The sequence below is a fragment of the Heteronotia binoei genome, chromosome 1 (assembly GCF_032191835.1).
Source record: "Heteronotia binoei isolate CCM8104 ecotype False Entrance Well chromosome 1, APGP_CSIRO_Hbin_v1, whole genome shotgun sequence".
NCBI classification, from domain to species: Eukaryota; Metazoa; Chordata; class Lepidosauria; order Squamata; family Gekkonidae; genus Heteronotia; species Heteronotia binoei.
In genome coordinates this window covers 65,502,039-65,520,356 of record NC_083223.1, presented here as the reverse complement: position 1 = coordinate 65,520,356, position 18,318 = coordinate 65,502,039, and the positions used below count along the sequence as shown (strand labels likewise).

Sequence of the window (18,318 nt, the reverse complement as noted above, 5' to 3'; positions counted from 1 at the left end):
CAATTATTTCAGGTAAACTGCAATGCAGCTTTGAGTTTATTTAGATGTCTGAGCTCTCGCACTAGATTTTACAAGCTGGTGAACACTGGCAAATTATTTCTCCCACAGTACTATAACCACACATTCCCAATACAGTATAAATATATGGTTGAACATTAATACACATCACCATTTTATCAATTACATAACAAATTATCAAGTATCCAAATATTAAGTTACGCGGCTCAAAAGGCATACAAAATATTACGGAGGTCTGCCATCTTCATAGCAGAAACTCAAGAAAAAAACACAAACTCACCTCCAACAAAGCAAGAGTTGGTAAACAACTTTCAATAGTTACAATAAAAGAAATTACAAGATCTTCAGAAATTTTATGATTTAGAATTTCAGCTACAATAAAGCATTTCTACATTAAAAATATTTACTAAAGTAAAGAGCATATTCTATACTTCTTGCACAAGACAAAGGCAACATTTTACTAGAAATATTAATTAGTCCCCTCCCATCCTTTTACAGGCCCTCTGGTAAATTGCACGTTAAGTGCCAGTATTTATTTTACTATAAGGCTTTTTGTCTGGAGACATTAAAGATTTGTGTGCTTCTGTACAGCGTGAAGGATTACTTTCTATGCATAACCATAGAATGCATGTGAATGAAAAGGATTAAATAACAAAAGTTTAGACTCCAAAAGTGACTCAGTCAGTAAATTGTGTGCAAATCCTGACATCCGTTCTAGTACGATTGTGGGAGACAAACATACAGTGAACAGGCTGATTACCCTACAAAGCCTTTCCACAAAAGCAGAAGTAACAGTAGGGAAAAGGAAAGGTCCAGATTGCTGTAGTTACTTGGGAACTACTCTGTGATAAAGACAGAAATAGTGTGCTGGGGTTTTGGCAACTAATCTCTACACATGTTGTGGTAGATAAGTCTACTGGACTTCAATGAAAAACTGCATGATTAAGGAAAATTTAATAATACAAATTACTAACAAGACATTTTAAAGGCCATGTACATTTCCTGTTCTAAAACAATGGTTACCTAAACAAAGTTGCTCTCCTGCCAACATTTTGGCCTACTTCTACAGAAGCATCATGTAATTTAAACATATAGTTTCCCCACGTAATCTGCCCAAATCTAGTTTAATCTTCTACTTCCAAAGCAACTTGGTTTTACTGAATGCAACAGTTGTTACGATGACCATTTGAATCTTTAAAACGCAGACGCATCTTGGGCCGGTATTTCTCCAAATACAGAAGTTGCTTGCTGTTAAAAGCTCCACGTCGCTTCCTGGAACAAAATTAAGAGTGATGAACTTGAGTTTAATGTGCGGGAGTGCCTAAAATAATTTAAAAATGCTTAACTTCTAAGTACTTTCTGTTAAGGAAAGAGTGGTTCAACATTACTATACTTAATTTCTCAATTACTGTACAAAACATTTCCCTAAAGATAAGAATGTCCCTTAAGAATAAAGAATCCTCCTAGATTTGGAGTACAGCAACAATTCTGTTTGGACAGTGTTCACTTAAAATTTTAATGTTGTATTTAGCAACATTTGGTTTCAGATCACATTAAGGATGCCAGGATTAAAAAAGACTTTTGCGCTGCCACAGCAGTTATGAATATTGACAACTATCTGTCCCTATGTATGTTTTAGTACAACCTCCAGCTATCACTATGATCTCCTTCCTAGTCTATGGTTTTCTATGTCACCATCACCGCTATGTTCAGGTGCTGTTGTGCACTTGAATCAATGCTTAAAGAAAAATCTGAACTACATAACTCAGGTTTCCACAGACAATACTTACTGCCTTATAAACTGTACTGCATCTTCATACTTCATTCCACATTCAATGAGTGCAAGGGCAACTAATACAGGTGCTCTGCAAGAAAAGAAAAGCATATTATACCAAGGACTTGCTGTTTTCCACAATATCCCAGCATCATTTCCCACCTATGTGAATCCCAGCCAAAAACACTGATCTACTACCACTTACTGATTTCATGGCAGCCTAGCTATGATATTCAACCCTACAAACATCTGATGGCTTTTAACAATTAATTCTCTATACTGCACATGAAACTACAAAGCTTTGCCAAAAATTCTGAATCCAACACAGGACAAACACAAGATCTCCTTTTCTCACCAGAATACTGCCCATTCTAACCACTGAGCTTTCTTGTTAATGGTTCTTCAGAGAACAATTTACCAGGAATTACATGTTGGAAGGAAGGTGGGTGTCCATTATTCATCCAAAGAATAACATGATTATTAAGATAGTAAATTCTAATTCTCTAGAGTTATATGAAGGGACAAACTTGTACCCTAGTAATATTTGACTGGGAGACTATAATCAACAGGTTCCACCATGTTTCAACCCCCCGCCTGCTTGCTGGGTGATCCTGAGCCAGTGCACACACACACAGCTTAATTTACCTCACAGGGTTGTTGAAAGGATAAAATAAAGAAGGGGGCAGTGTTGTAAACCACTTTGGATCCCCACTGCAGACAGAAATGGGATATAGATCTGTAGTTTCCAAAGTGTGAGGTACCACCCGGGAGGGGGGCAGTGGGATCACCTAGGGGGTGCTAAGAGGCACTGGAGGTAGGCCCTTCCAATCATAGCACTCATTTATTTACAGCTGACCAGGCTATGACACCTTGTAGGCAAAAGCTGCTCCAAATTTCTGCTTCTACAGTACTGAAATCTGGTGGAAACAATCAAAGTTTTAAATAAATATGCCACCAAAGCTCTAGGCAGACTGGCATATCATGTTCTGAGAAACTGTCAGTGTTCTGTTTGTCATTAAAGTTTTTGCTAGTAAGTCCTTAACATTTTGAGTATTGAGTGTGGATTTATTTTCCAATGTTCTTGGTTACAGAAGCATGTTGATTATGAAGAGCACTTTTAGCTAAGTGTTATTTTTGTCACAGCCCACTCAGTATTAATATTTTTAGATTATATAAGAATTTAACACTTCTCAACCGTTGTAACTAACTAACTGCTTTATAAAAGGAACAGTTGCATTTTTTAAGGAAAAAGTTAGGGGGGCAGAAGGAAAAAATTAGATAACAGAGAGGAAATTTATGGTACAAAAATTCCAGTAGTAAGAGGGAAATTTACGGTAAATAAAAGTTCGAATAAAAGTGCAATTCTTATTATTTTGAATTTTATTATTATCTTCCTTAGTAGGTTATGCAAACCACTCTTTCTGAATAATGCTTATAAAAAGAGTAGGTGGGGGGCACTGGGAATGAGTTTATGCTGTCAAGAGGGAGGTGTCCTGGAAAAGTTTGGGAACCATTGTTATAAATGAAACAGACTTGATCCACTGCAATTCCACAATCACATCAATAGAACACAGCTACATAATGAGTATGCCTACATGTTTGCTACAGCACTGAAGATGTGACCACATTACACACCCAGTGAAAAGAACTGCTACAATAGCAGACCTTGGTCACTAAATTTTACTTACCTTCCAAGACCAGCTACACAGTGTACAGCAATACAACAGCCAGGCTCTTCACGAAATTTAACTTTCAAGAGGTTAAGCCAATCATCAACAATCTGTATAGATGGTGGTGCTCCATCATCAAAGGGCCAGTCCTGCAAAGTATGAAATAGCTAATTTAGATAATTATTGTCTTACAACTGAAAGAACCATCATCACCATTTTACAATCCTTTGGGATGATAGTGCATTTAGCCTCCAAATAAACTGAAAGATCTGGCCTGTAGCTTGGCAACAGCAGAATATAAACTTTTTGAATTATCTTACCACAACTTCTTAAAATCTTCATTTTCTATTTTGAGCTTCCATGTAAAAACATACAAGACTTATAGCTGTGGAAACACAGGACAGCTAAAGAGAACTGTAGGTTTCTTAAGGATTACTTCTCAGACAAAGCTAATTGCAAGAGCTATCTTATTGCCTGGTTTGATTTTTTTTCATTTTGTCCATTTTCTTCAGGTTGCCTATAGTACCCATAATGCTACTACTGCCTTTTAAAAACATTGTTTAATATTTTGAAAAAAAAAATCCACAAGACCTCTACAAATTTTTATTAGTACTTTCAGAATAGTGAGCAATTTGAAAAAGCCAAACAACTAATTTACAATGTTAGATTAAGCCACTTACCAAAACCTGAATGCCTTCTTTTTCTACTGGAGCTGTGTCGTAAGTGGCTTCACACACTCTTACTACTGTAGTTACTCCATACTTCTTAAGTTCCTAAGGAGAAAGATGATTTTTTTTAAAAAAAAATCTTGAGTGTAAAAACTGTGCTGCTTTCTCAGCCTGTGCTACCGTTCTGTAAACAAAGATTATTTTAAGTCGTTTCTTAGCAATTCTGTAATTATTGTTGTCAAAGGCTTTCACAGCCCAAGTTCATTAAGTTGTAGTTTTTCCAGGCTGTATGGCCATGGTCTTGGCATAGAGTAGTAACTAACGTTTTGCCAGCAAAATGACACAGAGAACTTTATCTTTCTGTGTTATACCTCTGAGGATGTTGGGTCACAGCTGCTGGCAAAACATCAGGTACTACTATGCCAAGACCATAGCCATACAGCCTGGAAAATCTACAAGTCTAATTATTGCCTTTCATTCTTACTACGTACAAGGCTCTTATCTATGAAGTATGAAAGCTGTTTTAAAAAATGGCAGGGCCTTCATTCTAAACCACTGAAAACTTTATGAACACAAGCAGTATCCCCTCTAAGCTGAGTTAGTGTGAGCTAGCTCAGTTTTTTAAACCTCCAGCTCACAACTTTAATGCCAGTAGTTCACAAGGTAGATTTTTTTTGTTCAAAGACCCCACAGCTTAGAGGGAGTATTGAACCAAAGTACTGTGAAATTATATGTCAAGAATACAACATCTAGGGATAGTACAGGATTTCTACTCAACACTGATGTACTCTGACCTATCATACAGAGAACACTGGGCTGTTTCATTTTTACCACAAGGTAGTAATACCATCTAATCATGAAAATAACTGCAACATTTAAAGCTGAAATCTAAAAGTCCACAAAATGGGGGCATGTGATTCCCAGGTTTGTAAGTAAATACATAATGTAAAAAGATATACACTAAAGCGTTAACACACCTGGCCACAGAAGCAAATATCTGGTTTTTTATAAATTTAAGAGCTCTTGTGAGACTATACTGTGAGATCTTGGTGGTCTTATATTTGCAGGTTAGTAAGAAAGCTGTAACCAACACTGTAGAGAGCTCCAAGCTCCAGTTAGTTTCAGCATGGGGGACAGAAACCCACACTAACATAGGAAAAATGTGGAGTAAATTTGGAGGCAGAGGAGCAAAAAGGTAAAAGTTGTAGACAGCAGAAGGAAACAGAAAAAAAGCTGGTATATGGGTGTAGAGACTGAGCACTGCCAGGGGCAGGCAGAAGAAAATTAGAGAGGGTATGAAAACATGAGATTCCTCCCCTATGAACCTCATGGGTCCCCCAATTGTCCTTTAATAGTTCAAGTCAAAATTATATGGGGACTGATGCACATTGTCTTGCACATCAAAATTAAGTAGATGCTACTTAAGTTTGTAATGTCCAATATCAATAACTACTTCATTTATTCCGCTAAAAAATGCCTATAAACTAAAATATGCCTCTACATATTAGTTACATAAGAGCCCCGTGGCGCAGAATGGTAAAGCTGCAGTTCAGGTAGCCAGCTCCAGGTTGACTCAGTCTTCCACCCTTCCGAGGTCAGTAAAATGAGTACCCAGCTTGCAGGGGGGAAAGTGTAGATGACTGGGGGAGGCAATGACAAACCACCCCATAAAAAGTCTGCCATGAAAATGTTGTGAAAGCAACGCCACCCCAGAGTCAAAAAAAGACTTGTGCTTGCATAGGGGACTACCTTTCCCTTTTACATATTAGTTGGCATCAGCAGTCACTGGTTTGTGACATAGCCCAGCCCATTTTCAAGCATGATTTTCTAAGTCTAGTTGTTGCATGATACCATTTTATCATCTCACATCACATTAGCAGAAGCATTCATATGTTCTGGGCCTATGTAGACATTCTGTATTTAAAAAGCCTACAGATGGGACTGCCTTTGTGAAGCCTGGCTTGAATCCTTAAATTTACTTGTCCTCTGTACTTTAGTTGTATTGTAAACATGTAACATAACTGCAGAGTGCAAATGTCACATAGATGACCTTGTCCATTTAATTGATTTTCATACATGTTAGCAAAGAGATATCTGTACGAACTCTGATGTAATAAGCTTTGCTTATGGAAATCTTTTCCCACTTTTAATCTATCAGCTAGTACTAATAGGATCTTATTTAATGCTGTTTGCTTTAAGGCAGCAGTTACTTTCAAGAAGAAGAGTTGGGGGTTTTCTACCCCGCTTTTTACTACCCAAACGAGTTCACTGCAGTACAGCTGCCTTCTATTCCTCCACCCACAACAGACACCCTGTGAGGTAGGTGGGAATGAGAGAGAGCTCTGAGGGAACAGTCTCTGGCTCAAGGTCATCCAGCTGGCTTCATGTGAAGGAGTGGGGAATCAAACCTTCATTGTGAAGGAATGGGGAATCAAACCCATTTCTCCTGATTAGAGTTCACCACTCTTAATCACTACACCACACTGGCTCTCTTCAACACAATACACAATATAAGTACTGCAAAAAAGATTAGTTTAACTTCACTTAGTTTTGCAAAAGTAGGTCATCCCTTCATAGCAGAACATGCCTCTAAATTATTTCCATGTTTGCTCCAGACACTGAAGCATAACATGAAAATGATACACATCGGTATTCTATTAAACATGAATTGTTGTCAATGTTATTAACATTATAAATAAACATTCCCTTCGAGTGTCCTTACCTCTATGAACTTGTTTAAGGTTGCATTGGTTGGGTTGTGAGTGATAAGGAATCTCATATTCTTGTAAGTGATTTCCACAGGAGCTGGGCGATTCATTCGAGCCATGTTTAGTTAAACGTGCAACAAGATTGATACAATTAAAAAAAATTAACAGAAGTGATGCAGAGGAATGGAAGTCTACTTTACTAAAAGCCACTTGAAAGTACTGACAAGTATGAACTTTAGGAGTGATGGGAAATGAAATGAACCTCTTAAAACAAGAAGCAGCAATTCTTCAATTCAGTAATACTGAGGCAAAAAGAAAGGCAGTGCACTGAGGTTACCCCATCCAGGTCTGAACTCCTTTGTAAAATGCTCTGCCAATTTCAATTCAACACTTCTTATCTTGGTAACCGCTCTTAAGGGGGCTTCTTGGTGGAGTAGTAATGGACTTCTACAGTTCACTTGTCTGCATAGAGGCCGTGCTGTGCCTGGCAGTAGTCCCCACTGCCCTTCAGAAACTCCATAAATGTGTGACCAAGAACACCACAGAACTGCTGCAAAGAGGAAAAAAAGTTGTTGGTCACTATTTGTACTCTTCATACAACTTAGACTTAAGTAACATAACCAAGAGAAAAAGCAGTAAAAATGCAGTATTTTAAAGCTGAACACTTTTTTTATTTAAAAAACATTTCCTATAAATCTTCATTCTCAATCAGGAAGAACTGCCTATTTCGCTGTACTGCAGATGGTGGAGCAGGACTGGAAAAATCTCCAGAAAGTGCAGGTGAATTACCATCACACAAACAAGACAATCCTTTGCATCACTTAAAAATAGTCTTATTTTGCTCTGCTCCTTACAAGAGATGTATTTAAGTGGTAATTTGTATTCATCAAGAAAGAGGGCAACTTCTTTCTTGTTTTCCTTGCCTCAGCATCCTTTAGTGCAACTTGAAAGTCTACTTTGTACCCAGAACTGAATTAAATCTGCAACACATCCTATATTCTAGAACTATTAACTTCGTTTATAAAAGGATCACAAGATGCACAACATGAATAAAACAGCATAAAATAGCAATTTGCCAATAAATGATGAACAAATAGTAAGTAGCCAATTAGTGCTCTATAAATGATTAAAACTTATATTCCATTTTAAGATTACCATCCACAGATCTGAGCTCCTTCCACAATATCCTTTCCACTCATTTTCTCCTCTATCACGTTTATTTTTTTTATACTGAACACCCAGTGTTTCAGCAAAACTTATGCAGAGCTCAATAGTGTCAGCTGGTATATGGTCACCTACTGATCGTGTGTGTGTGTCTGTCTGTCTGTACCAAGAAGTCATGATGACCTCTGGTGACTAACCCCTACTGGAGCTCTAGAGGATATTCAGAGAGGTGACTGAATAAAGCCTCCCCATGTGCCTCCAATTACTGGTATTGCAAGGAGGTCTCCCGTTCAAATACATGCCACAGTCGACCCTTCTTAGCTTACTAGATCCAGTTTGCCTGGGCTATCAGGGTCAGGGTGCCACCTACTGATCTTCATGACTAAACACAAACTTGAATCCAGGGCCTCACCAGTTCTTATCACATAATCCTACAAAAGCCTGATTATCACTTTCCCTTACAGTCAGTATGGAGGCATGGTCTTGGTTCCTAGCATTCAACAATTAAGAAAAATAATCAGTCCCTCGTTTTCACATATTGACTGTGTTTTCCTCATAACTGATCCAAAGTGTATCATAATTACTGTGTTGATTTGCTGTTCACCCTCTACTTACATCAATGAACTGTTACTTTCCATTTCAAGGTACCTGAGGAAGTGCACATACATATGAATGCTCATACCCTGAATAAAGGGGGTCTTAAAGGTGCCACTGAACTCAAACTTTGTTCTAACACTTCACAACAACATGGATCTACCTTTCAGTCAGTAGCTTTTGCATCTAGAGAACGGTAGTTATTAAACATTTTAAAAAGAAGGGAGCTGAATTACAGCCCCGTGGAAAGTTTGAGTTCAGTGACACCTTTTAGAACAACAAAGCTTTATTCAAGATAGAAGTTTCTTCAGTGTGTGCACATGAATAAAACAAATTTTGAGTCCAGTGGCACCTTTAAGACCAAAAATGGAGCTCCATTCCATGCGATTTAACATGGTGCCTTCCACAAAGATAGATCCAGGTGGGCAGCCATGCTAGTCTGAAGTAGAACAAATTGAGTCCAGTGGCACCTTTAAGACTAACAAAAGGTACCACTGGACTCAAAATTTGTTCTACCACTTCAGACCAACACAGCTGCTCACCTGAATCTACCCAAAAAACACTTTGTTGGTCTACTCTAAAAGATGCCACTGGACTCAAGATTTGTTCTGCTGCTTCAGACCAACATGGCTACCCACTGAATCAACCCTGTGAAAAATTGTTTGCAAGAATTCTTTCAAGAGTTAGAAAGACAGCCTTGACACAATCTTTAACAAGTAATCTGTCTCTAGTTAATGCTACTACAAAGACAGATATCCCAATTTAGCAATAAATTAAGTGTTCCGTTTAAACAAGCAAGTGCACAAGAGACTCCCACCTCATATTATATTGCATAACAAAAGTGAACAAGAGTCAGCAATCTGATGTTATGTAATGTTTTAGGCTATATTAACAATCTAGGAAATTAAACTGTTCTATATTGTATAGCGTTACTCATAGCTCAAATGTCATATGTTCTATTCCTAGCACCATAAATTAAGGAAGGTTGTAAAAAAAGTTAAAAGTTGTAAGAATAATGTAAAGTTTAAAAACAAAATAATAATAGGATCTTCTTGGCAGAAAGGAGGAAGATAACAGGAAAAAAACATTAAGAACTACACCATGTTTTTTCCACCAGGACACAGACCAACCAACCCACTTGGGCCAGGAGTCATTTAGCAAAAAATAAAAAAATAAATTGAGTCACACACAATGAATGCTCAATGACGGATGAAATGTTTCTGTGAAGATACTACACACAGAAGAGAAGAAATAATGTAAGTCCTTGATGAATTTTGTTTCAACTACTTCAAAGGAAATTCAAACGTATATACATATGGAAAGAAATCAAGCATTCTGCAAAATACAGTTTAGTTTCACAAATCAACCAGCCAGAAGGTCTACCCAACCAAATATATGCAGTTACTGAAATATGAGACCAGCACTGAAGTTTAGCTGCTTTTAGGGCAACTTATGTAACAGAAGCCTGGATACACAAGATATAAATGTAACATTTTTTTGCTCATGTGTTACATTTAAAAAGATTAAGTAGCCCAGTTCCATGGATATTAAGGAATGCAGCAGGTGGTACTGCTTGAAATCAGAGTTCTAGGGCTAAAAGGAATTTGGGACTAAAGAGCCAACAACCATTTAAAAAAAAAAGCCAACTATATTATAAGCAAACATAAGTTCAGTAAGACTTCTATGTTTTTGGAACTGCTGCCTTTTACTAAAAACTGCTTTCTGCCCAACCAACCCTGTGGAGTAAACATATAGGTCAGTGGGCTGGAGTGGTGACAAAGCAGATCCCTCTCCACAGTGAAGATGTGCTGCAAACCGCCCCCCCCCCCAAGTAATTTATCTATGCAGGTTATGCAGAGTTGAAAGCGCTGCAAGAAAAGGAAGGAATGCAGGAACACACCTGTTTTGTACACAGGGTGATAGGATATATGTCATTAAATACATAATGACCCCTCAGTGCAATGTTTCCAAAACTGTTTGGCATGATGGCCTACAAGTCCAAATATACTTGATACGACAGCCCACTTAAAAAAAACAACATATAAATCAATAAAATAGCAAGTGTGGAACCCACTGGCTGGGAAATGCTGTTCAAGTGCAAAGATGGCCAAACTGTGATTTGGGAGCCACATGCAGCTCTTTCACACTTATTTTATGGCTCCCAGAGGTCAAGAAGGTACTTAATCCTGGCAAGCATTAATCCTCAAGCATCAGGACTTCAGTAAGCCTCTGAGCACTGACCCATAGATAGGGGACTATTTCTACAATGTGTGAAGCAGAGAAGGAGGGGAAAATAGGCAAGCTACAAGCTCTTCTCCTTCACCACAGAGATCGCCAAGACACCTAGAGCAGGGAAAGAAAGCACAAGAGCCAAGGGAGCTGCTGGAAGAAGGGATGGAATTAAAGAGGGTGGTGCAGGGTTCTCCCTTAGTTTTATAGCTCTTGGAGGTGTGTTTCCCGCTCCCACTGGTGCCAAAAAAATTTATTCCCTAATCTTTCCCTATGCTGGTCTTATGGGGACTTGTTATTCCCACCTCTCTCTCTCTCTCTCTTAGTCTCCTAGCATGGTCGTGTTTGTAAAGTGCATACATATCTATTTTATCTTTCTGTGCAAAGACACACATGTACCATATAAATCACTGACCACTAAGGGGGAACTATGATCTGCCTAAATGACCTGTCTGAATAGCCGTTCTGCACATCTCCAAGTATAGTTCTTTGTTTTGGGGACCACCCAGGGAAAAGACTGCAGGTCCATCTGGGTTCATACAAGGAAAGGTGGTCCTTCAAGTATGCAAGTCCCAAAAGCCAAAAAGACATTAAAGGAGCCAGTAACTTGACTTGAACCTGGAAACAAACTGATAGCTAGTGCAATTGATCAAATTTAGCAGTAATATCGCTGGCACAGGTAATCAGCAGCAGTTAATTTACTTTGTCATACCACATGCAACTACCAAGTAATAGTCAAAGCACACAAAGCATCAAAGCACTAACATTCTTTATGTAAAAACATTTTTTATTACTCTACAACATATTATATCACTATTTCATTTACTTCTCTCAAATAAAAGTCAATATGTTGCATCACATTTCCACCTCCCCTCCTCCCTTTCAAGACTTCCCCAGTGTTACTTACAATTTAAAAGCAATAAAGGTAATTTAACAGTTAAAAAAAACTGTTTGAAAAGAAAAAAGGAACTTATACTTCTTTATGGTTATTACCTCATTCGATTAATAATCCAATATATTACTAAATTAAGTCATATTATATTTTCTCATACTCTCATTTTAACTATCATTCTTGTCGCAGTAAATTAAAAATAGCTGATAAACAAGTTATCCATTATTAAATATCACCAAGTGTCCTTTCACTCTCCAGTGTTCTTCCACATAGTTCTGAAACTTTCGCCTTTCATTATTAAATTTTTCCATAGCAAGTTCCTTTAGTGTTCTTGTTAATTTGTCCAGTTCACTCCAGTGCATAGTTTTCATAACCCAGTCCCATTCAAAGCACTAACATTCTGAAGATCACAGTAGCATGGATCAGCATGACTAGTCAGTTCTGCCCAGTGTACCCAACTTCTGAGCCAGATGTAACTGACAAAGGCAAAGATTGAAACTTTGCCTACTTGCTCGACTCCATACACCAAGGCTGGGTTCAAGAGTTCCCCCAGGTTCTTAACTGAACCCACTGTTAGAAATACTCCACACAGAGGGGGTAAAAGTCCCTTCCAAGGTACCAGACGTTCTAAGCAACGTCACCTCCATGTTAGTCTGGCTTCATCCTGATCATCTTAACCACTGCATTCTGGCATTAACATGGACTGGGACAGCCATGATCAGGCTCTTACTTATATAGCTTTTATATATATAGCTGCATGTCATCAGCATATATGTCAAGTCAGAGCTACTAATAGCATCACCAGGCCACTTCCACATAGATCTTGAACACAGGAGAACAAAACCATGGGGTAACCTACATGTCAACTCCCAAGAGTTGCATCCCCTCTCACCACTCCGTATGTGCTTATTCAAAATAAAAAATCAAAACTATTTTGAGCTTCTGAGACTTTTTTTGCCTGAGAATCCAGTCTGTCAATGAACATGACTGGATCAGCAAATATCATATTTTCCACCTTCAAGATACTAGTAGTCTGACACCCTAACCACTACATCACACTGTCAATTGATGTATTAGGCTGCTGGCACAACTACTAATATGTGAAGTAAAAAACACAAAAAAATTCCCCTCTGTGTGAAATAAACTTGAACCCCTACACATCAAATCAGCCACAACTCAGTTTGTATAGAAGTACTGTGAACTCAAAGTACCAATAACTACCGATGGAGGTTGGTCTGCCTTTGTCACTCAGGCTCACAGCCTTGAAATAATCTATGTCAACACCATAGCTATGTTTACTTTTCAAGCAAGATCACCTAAAAGGTTATAAACCCTCAATCTCAGGCCTGCCCACTGTGCTACATTCTTCTTAAATTTACTTAGTTCAGGCTGGAGGACATGACAGCTGGAGAGAATTACTGGGGATTCCAACCTAAACAGGTTGCTCTTATCTCTTTAAGTGTAGTAGCCACATTGTCCTCGCTGTATGAAGTAACAGCAAAGGCACAGATACATTTTTATGACTGCTCCACTGCTATACCATTCCCTTGCCCTGAAGAGGTTCCAAAGCACTGAAAGATGCATTACAGGACAGCAAGAGGATAAAGAATTAGTACAATGCTCTTTCAGCTACACATTTTAAGCAACAGAACAAAGTTTGAGTCCAGTGGCACTTTGAAAACCAACCAAGTTTAATTCTGGGTATAGGCTTTTGTGTACATTTCATGAATTGTGCATGCATATGAAAGCTTATGAGTACAGCTATCCACATACATGATAAGAACTTATTTAAGCTAGGAAAAAAGCGAACACAAATACATCTAACAAACTGATCTCTTTCAAGTGATAAAGATTGCTGCAGTTGAAAGTGAAAAAGGGGAACTGAGGCACTGAATGCTAGAAAGATGGAGGGATGTGATTACAGTGTCAGTGGAATTGCATTCTATCCTCTAATCTGACATGATCCTCACATTTTAAAGTTTATGCCTCTGTGTTTAGATTTTAAATACGAAATCAAATATATTTCTGGATGCTAGCTGTATCTGTTGTATGCACTCAAAGGCATAGAATATAGTACCATGATGTGGAAACAGCCATGTTATCCAACAATGGTGTTGTTAGCTATAGTTTAGGATTACCAGATGTCCTCTAATTTTTAGAGGGCATGTCTTTTTTTTGTGTGTGTATCTGTCCTCTTTTGGGCTCTCTAATAAAAAAACCTGATGAAAATGTCCTCTTTTGGGGTTGGAAGGTTACGAATATTCCTAGTTAGTAGCAATCAGCTTAAACAGCAGAATTCTCATAGAAATAACCTGTTTGAAGTAGTCAGTTGGGAATCATAGAATTGGAAGGGGCCAAACAAGACATCTAATCCAAGCCCCTGCTCAATGCAGGATCAGCCTAGTGCACATCCCTGTCCAGATGCTGCTTAAAGACTGCCAGTTAGGGGGAGCTCACCACCTCCCCTGGTAGCTGATTCCACTGTTGAACAACTCTAACTGTAAAAAACATTTTTCCTAATATCCAACGGGTACCTTCCCACCCTTCTTTTAAATCCATTACTGTAAATCCTCTTCTCTACTGCCAACAGGAGCTGCTCCTGCCCTCCATATACTAAAAGAGAGTAATCATGTCCCCCCAGTCTCCTCTTCTCAAGACTGACCAATCCAAAGTCCCTCAGCCTTTCCTCATAGGACTTGGTCTCCAGGCCCCTGTTCATCCTTGTCATTTTCCTCTGCACCTGGCTCCATTATGTCCACATCGTTCCTGAAGTGAGGCCTCCAGAACTGCATACAATACCCTCCAGACGCAGCCTGACCAAAGCGGGACTATGACAACCTGCAATCTGGATGTCCTCCTAATACACACTGGCTGCTCATATTTAACTTACGCTCCTCTTTTTCGCTTTTCAAAATATGGTAACCATACTACAGTTATATCTTACTCAGGGCCACTATTGAAAGTGAGATACATATTGCAACCAGCAGTGCTATTTTGCATTTCTCATACTTTGTATGGTACATGTCCACACCAATCAGAAAAAAAGCTATTTGTGTTGAAAGTGTTACTTTCACAAGGCAACCATAATATCAGGAAAATCTGCTCCAAGACCCAGTGAAATATAATGCAGCAAGCAACAACTTTCAGGCAAGTTTCTGCCATGTTAAAGAGATTTCTAGCCAGATTGAAGCAGCCACAACTAGATGCCAAACGCATTCCCCATATTCAGCCACCTTATGTCCATGTAGCATCTCTACAACCTGCAGCCATCCCAGAGCATTCAGATATAGAAGAACAGCAAAAGCACGGCATGCTAAAATCATGAGGGTTAGCTTTCTGGAGCAGCAGAAAGCAAGCATGAATAGAATACTAGGTCTGAGAGATTGAGAAATTGAGAGGATTGCAAGTGTGCGTGGGAAGGAAAAAAGAAGACCACAGAAAAAGAAAGTAAGACAACTAATGAGGAGGAGGAAGAACAGAATGAACTTTTGAGGAGGTAGAAGTTCTGGGACAGGGATGAGGCAGCAGCCAGAATCTATTTGAACACGTATATCTGCATTAATAACTGTCTCCTCTAGTTAACAGTAAATTGCAGCAAAAAGGCAGCAATAGGAATGCCACTCATACTCAATGACACTTACAACATACAGATAATATATCAGAACCTCACGCAGCAGGAAAGGTTTTTAGCATACTTTCTATTTCTGCTGTCACAATGAATTAGAGGTGGTTTTGCAGATAGAAGAAACTAAATCTGAAAGGCTATCTAAGGAACTTCTCCTGCGACCATTGGCTTTTGTGGGCTTCAACAGAGAATCCAAAAGTTAAGGCATTTTACTTAAACAGACCAAATATTTTTTAAAGAATGAAAGTGATCTATTTCTACAAGTTCAAATGCTTTCCTCCATACTTACTAGACAGGGTAAAAGAAGGTTCATGAGGAAAAGACAGAAAATTTTAATCAGAAGAGTCCCCTTTGAACTAGAGCAGATTACAGACTGCTTCTTACAAGCAAGAAGAGTGTTAACTGATTGGCATCCACAGAGCCATACAAACACACACAAATTAACAGTCTTGTGACTCAGCTCAAAGATGACTGCTTTGTTAGCTCAGCACCCATTAACCGCTTCACCTTGCTTGTCATTTAATAGGCTTCTCACATGTCACACAAGCACATACTTCCTCAGCCAAAGCTGAGAGTGCCTGCAAGAGAAGCATTCAGAAATAAAGATCACTTCTAAGAAGCAGATCTCTGCTCTTTCTTCCCTCCCTAAATCTGATACAGCTGAAAGTCAAGAGATTTACACAAGCCCGTACCAAATATTTCCCCTCCTTATGTATCCTTTCAGCCCGTGGGTCCATCCTCTGAATCAAAACAGTGCTGGTCATCCGTATGGAGTCAGCCAGGGAAAACCCATCCTGATCAGTCTGCCAAACGCCTCATCTCCCTGCCTCCCCCCCCCCCCCACAACACCGCTCCAGGAAGGACAGCTGACACCCCAGCAGCAGCCGGGCAAGTCTCGACTTGTTCCTGAAGACAAAGCGGGGAGATTAAAGTTCACCACCCACATGGCCTCTCATGCCCCACTGGGGGCTGCAGGAGACTGGCAGCTCGCCCTTAAATGTTCAGCTGCATACTCTAAGGCCACAAAGGCATTTGGCACCCCAGGCTATTAAAAGCCAGCTGAAGGCTATGAATAGTAAAGAAAAGTTCTTCTTAATCTCCCCGCCCCCGAAACCACAAGCCTCCCGTCTCGGGTTACTGATTTCCCACAGGCACTACACCTGAATCCCCCGAAGGCTGGCGACCAGTGAGGTTCGGCAAACTGAGATGTCCCCTCCCCCACCTTTTGTAAAAGTCTGTATGTGCGATGGAGGAGCTAGAACGCGGATTGAATCGCGTCTGGCAGTTATTCCGAATTGTAACTCGCGAGTAAGCGGGTAGCTTCCCAAGCTACTCCAACTCACTCCTCAGTCTCCGACGACCCCCTCCCTCCCCACGGCGCTGAACCCCGCGTTGAGGGTGCACGCGGGAGCCTAACAGCGCCCTCAAATCCGGATGGCGCTAAACAAGAAAAATCCCGCCCAGGATTGCTGCCCGAATTATGTTGGTTTTTTTTTAACAGGCATCTTCTGTTCTGCCTATTTTGTTCTCAGCTAGATGGCGAGGCACACGTGCCGCGCGTTCCGGCCGCAGGCAACCAAGAGGTTTTTCCCTTCAACTGCAGCCTGTTCGTTCGCGGCCAGCCAACTCCCTTCCTCGCCTCCTAGCAGCAGCAGGGCAGACGCCCGCTGTTGCTCCTTTCCCCGCCCGCGGTAGGGCTCGCCCTCCTTTCTCGAGGCAGACAGCGGCGCCTCCCGGGCAGACACTCCCTGCCCGCCCCCCAAGCCGTCCTTCCCTGCCCTGCCACGTCCCACATGTCGCCTGAGCAGCGGATTTTCGCCAGTCGTGACTCTCGACTGAAGTTGAGCGGGCATGAATGGGGAAACCCCACTCCCAGCAGGCCAACGGCGAGAGAGAGGCGCGATTCAAAGCCGCCTCCTTTCTTCCCGACGAGAATGCAGGCTTGGCGTGCCCGGGGCGCCGCACAAAACCCAGGATGGCGCCACTCCGTTCGGGTTGCACGTTCCGTCCCCTCCCGCTCCATAGAAACGCGGCTGCCGCGGCCCAGGAACAAAGAGACAAACATGGAGGGTAGGAAAGAAGGGAGGGAGGGCGCGTTAAGGGGGTTGTTTCTGCTGTTCCGAGGGAGAAAGCGAAGAGGCGGCCCCGTCCGTTACTCACAGGAATATGGTTACTCATTGAAGACTGTAGCCTGATCATACAGCCTGGGTGCTGAGGGCGCCACCGCCGGGGGCAGAAGGAGCTGAGCCGGAGAGAAGAGGAGGCGGCCGCGGAGGTGGTGCCGGAGCAGGGTGGCGACGATGGACCATACAGGGCGCGAAGGCACCGGCGAGAGAGAAGGAGCAGGCGGCGCGGCCACGCGCAGGTCCGGTCTGGCGAGGTTGCTAACGAGGCGCTGACGGCAGAAAGGGAGAAAAGTGACCGAGGAGAGGAAGAGGGAGGGGCTGAAGAGATTCAAGCGCCTGGGTTCGTCCGCGCAAGGCAAGTAGAGGGGCGGGGCGGCCGGAGATGTCGAAGCACCGCCTCCCGCTCTCCACAGCGCGCGCGGTTTTGCGTCTCAACCGCCGTCCCCCCACCCCTGCAAACTGAGGCGTCTCTTGACGTCACAAACGCCTTTCGCCGAATGGCACCAGCGCGCGGCCAATGGGAGCGCTCGGAAGGGCTGCTGAGTTGACAATGGTCAGGAGTGTGGCAATGAGCAGAGGTGGGATTGCAGGGGTGGGACCAGGAGGAGGAAGAATGCCTGAGCGAGGGAGGCAGAGGCGGAGGGAGCCGGTGAGAACTGGTTAGGAGGACAGGGAGCAGAGCAAAGCAAGTTGTGGCCAGGAGGGAGGGGCAAAGCAAAAGTAGGCTCCTATTGGCCGTCTGGTGGGACGCCTGCTGCTCGCTGTTGCACGGGTTGCCGCTGGAAGGGCAGAGTAAGACTTTTCCTGTCTTTGACGTATGAGTCGTGTTCATTTTAGTAGCAGGACCGAT

General features: G+C 41.3%; 2 protein-coding genes across 4 annotated transcripts; both read right to left on the bottom strand.

The window, feature by feature from the left end:
• Positions 1 to 18: 18 nt before the first annotated feature.
• Positions 19 to 7,388, bottom strand: PTP4A1 (protein tyrosine phosphatase 4A1). The gene is made up of 5 exons (XM_060235374.1): positions 6,853 to 7,388; positions 4,143 to 4,235; positions 3,481 to 3,611; positions 1,809 to 1,883; positions 19 to 1,290 (listed from the first exon to the last, which is right to left on the bottom strand). Exons 1-5 carry the CDS (start codon positions 6,955 to 6,957, stop codon positions 1,173 to 1,175), a joined length of 522 nt encoding a protein of 173 aa, XP_060091357.1. The 5' UTR covers positions 6,958 to 7,388; the 3' UTR covers positions 19 to 1,172.
• LOC132569297 (uncharacterized) lies at positions 6,995 to 17,902 on the bottom strand. 3 transcript variants are annotated; one of them, XM_060235376.1, is made up of 2 exons: positions 17,503 to 17,902; positions 6,995 to 7,385 (listed from the first exon to the last, which is right to left on the bottom strand). In XM_060235376.1, exons 1-2 carry the CDS (start codon positions 17,539 to 17,541, stop codon positions 7,293 to 7,295), a joined length of 132 nt encoding a protein of 43 aa, XP_060091359.1. In that variant the 5' UTR covers positions 17,542 to 17,902; the 3' UTR covers positions 6,995 to 7,292. The 3 variants fall into 3 exon arrangements, with proteins under 3 accessions (XP_060091359.1, XP_060091358.1, XP_060091360.1); XM_060235375.1 differs by having other exon boundaries at positions 6,995 to 7,388; positions 17,503 to 17,883; XM_060235377.1 differs by lacking the exon at positions 17,503 to 17,902 and adding an exon at positions 15,632 to 15,928 and having other exon boundaries at positions 6,995 to 7,388.
• Positions 17,903 to 18,318: the final 416 nt, after the last annotated feature.

Excerpts from the sequence above, each read along its gene's own strand:
- LOC132569297 (XM_060235375.1), bottom strand. The coding sequence starts at position 17,541 with ATGATCAGGCTACAGTCTTCAATGAGTAACCATATTCCT. Across the intron at positions 7,389-17,502 it reads CAATGAGTAACCATATTCCT|CAGTTCTGTGGTGTTCTTGG; the intron begins GTGAGTAACGGA and ends TCCTCTTTGCAG.
- PTP4A1 (XM_060235374.1), bottom strand. The coding sequence starts at position 6,957 with ATGGCTCGAATGAATCGCCCAGCTCCTGTGGAAATCACTTACAAGAAT. Across the intron at positions 3,612-4,142 it reads AAGAAGGCATTCAGGTTTTG|GACTGGCCCTTTGATGATGG; the intron begins GTAAGTGGCTTA and ends CATACTTTGCAG. Across the intron at positions 1,884-3,480 it reads TGTGTAGCTGGTCTTGGAAG|AGCACCTGTATTAGTTGCCC; the intron begins GTAAGTAAAATT and ends CTTTTCTTGCAG.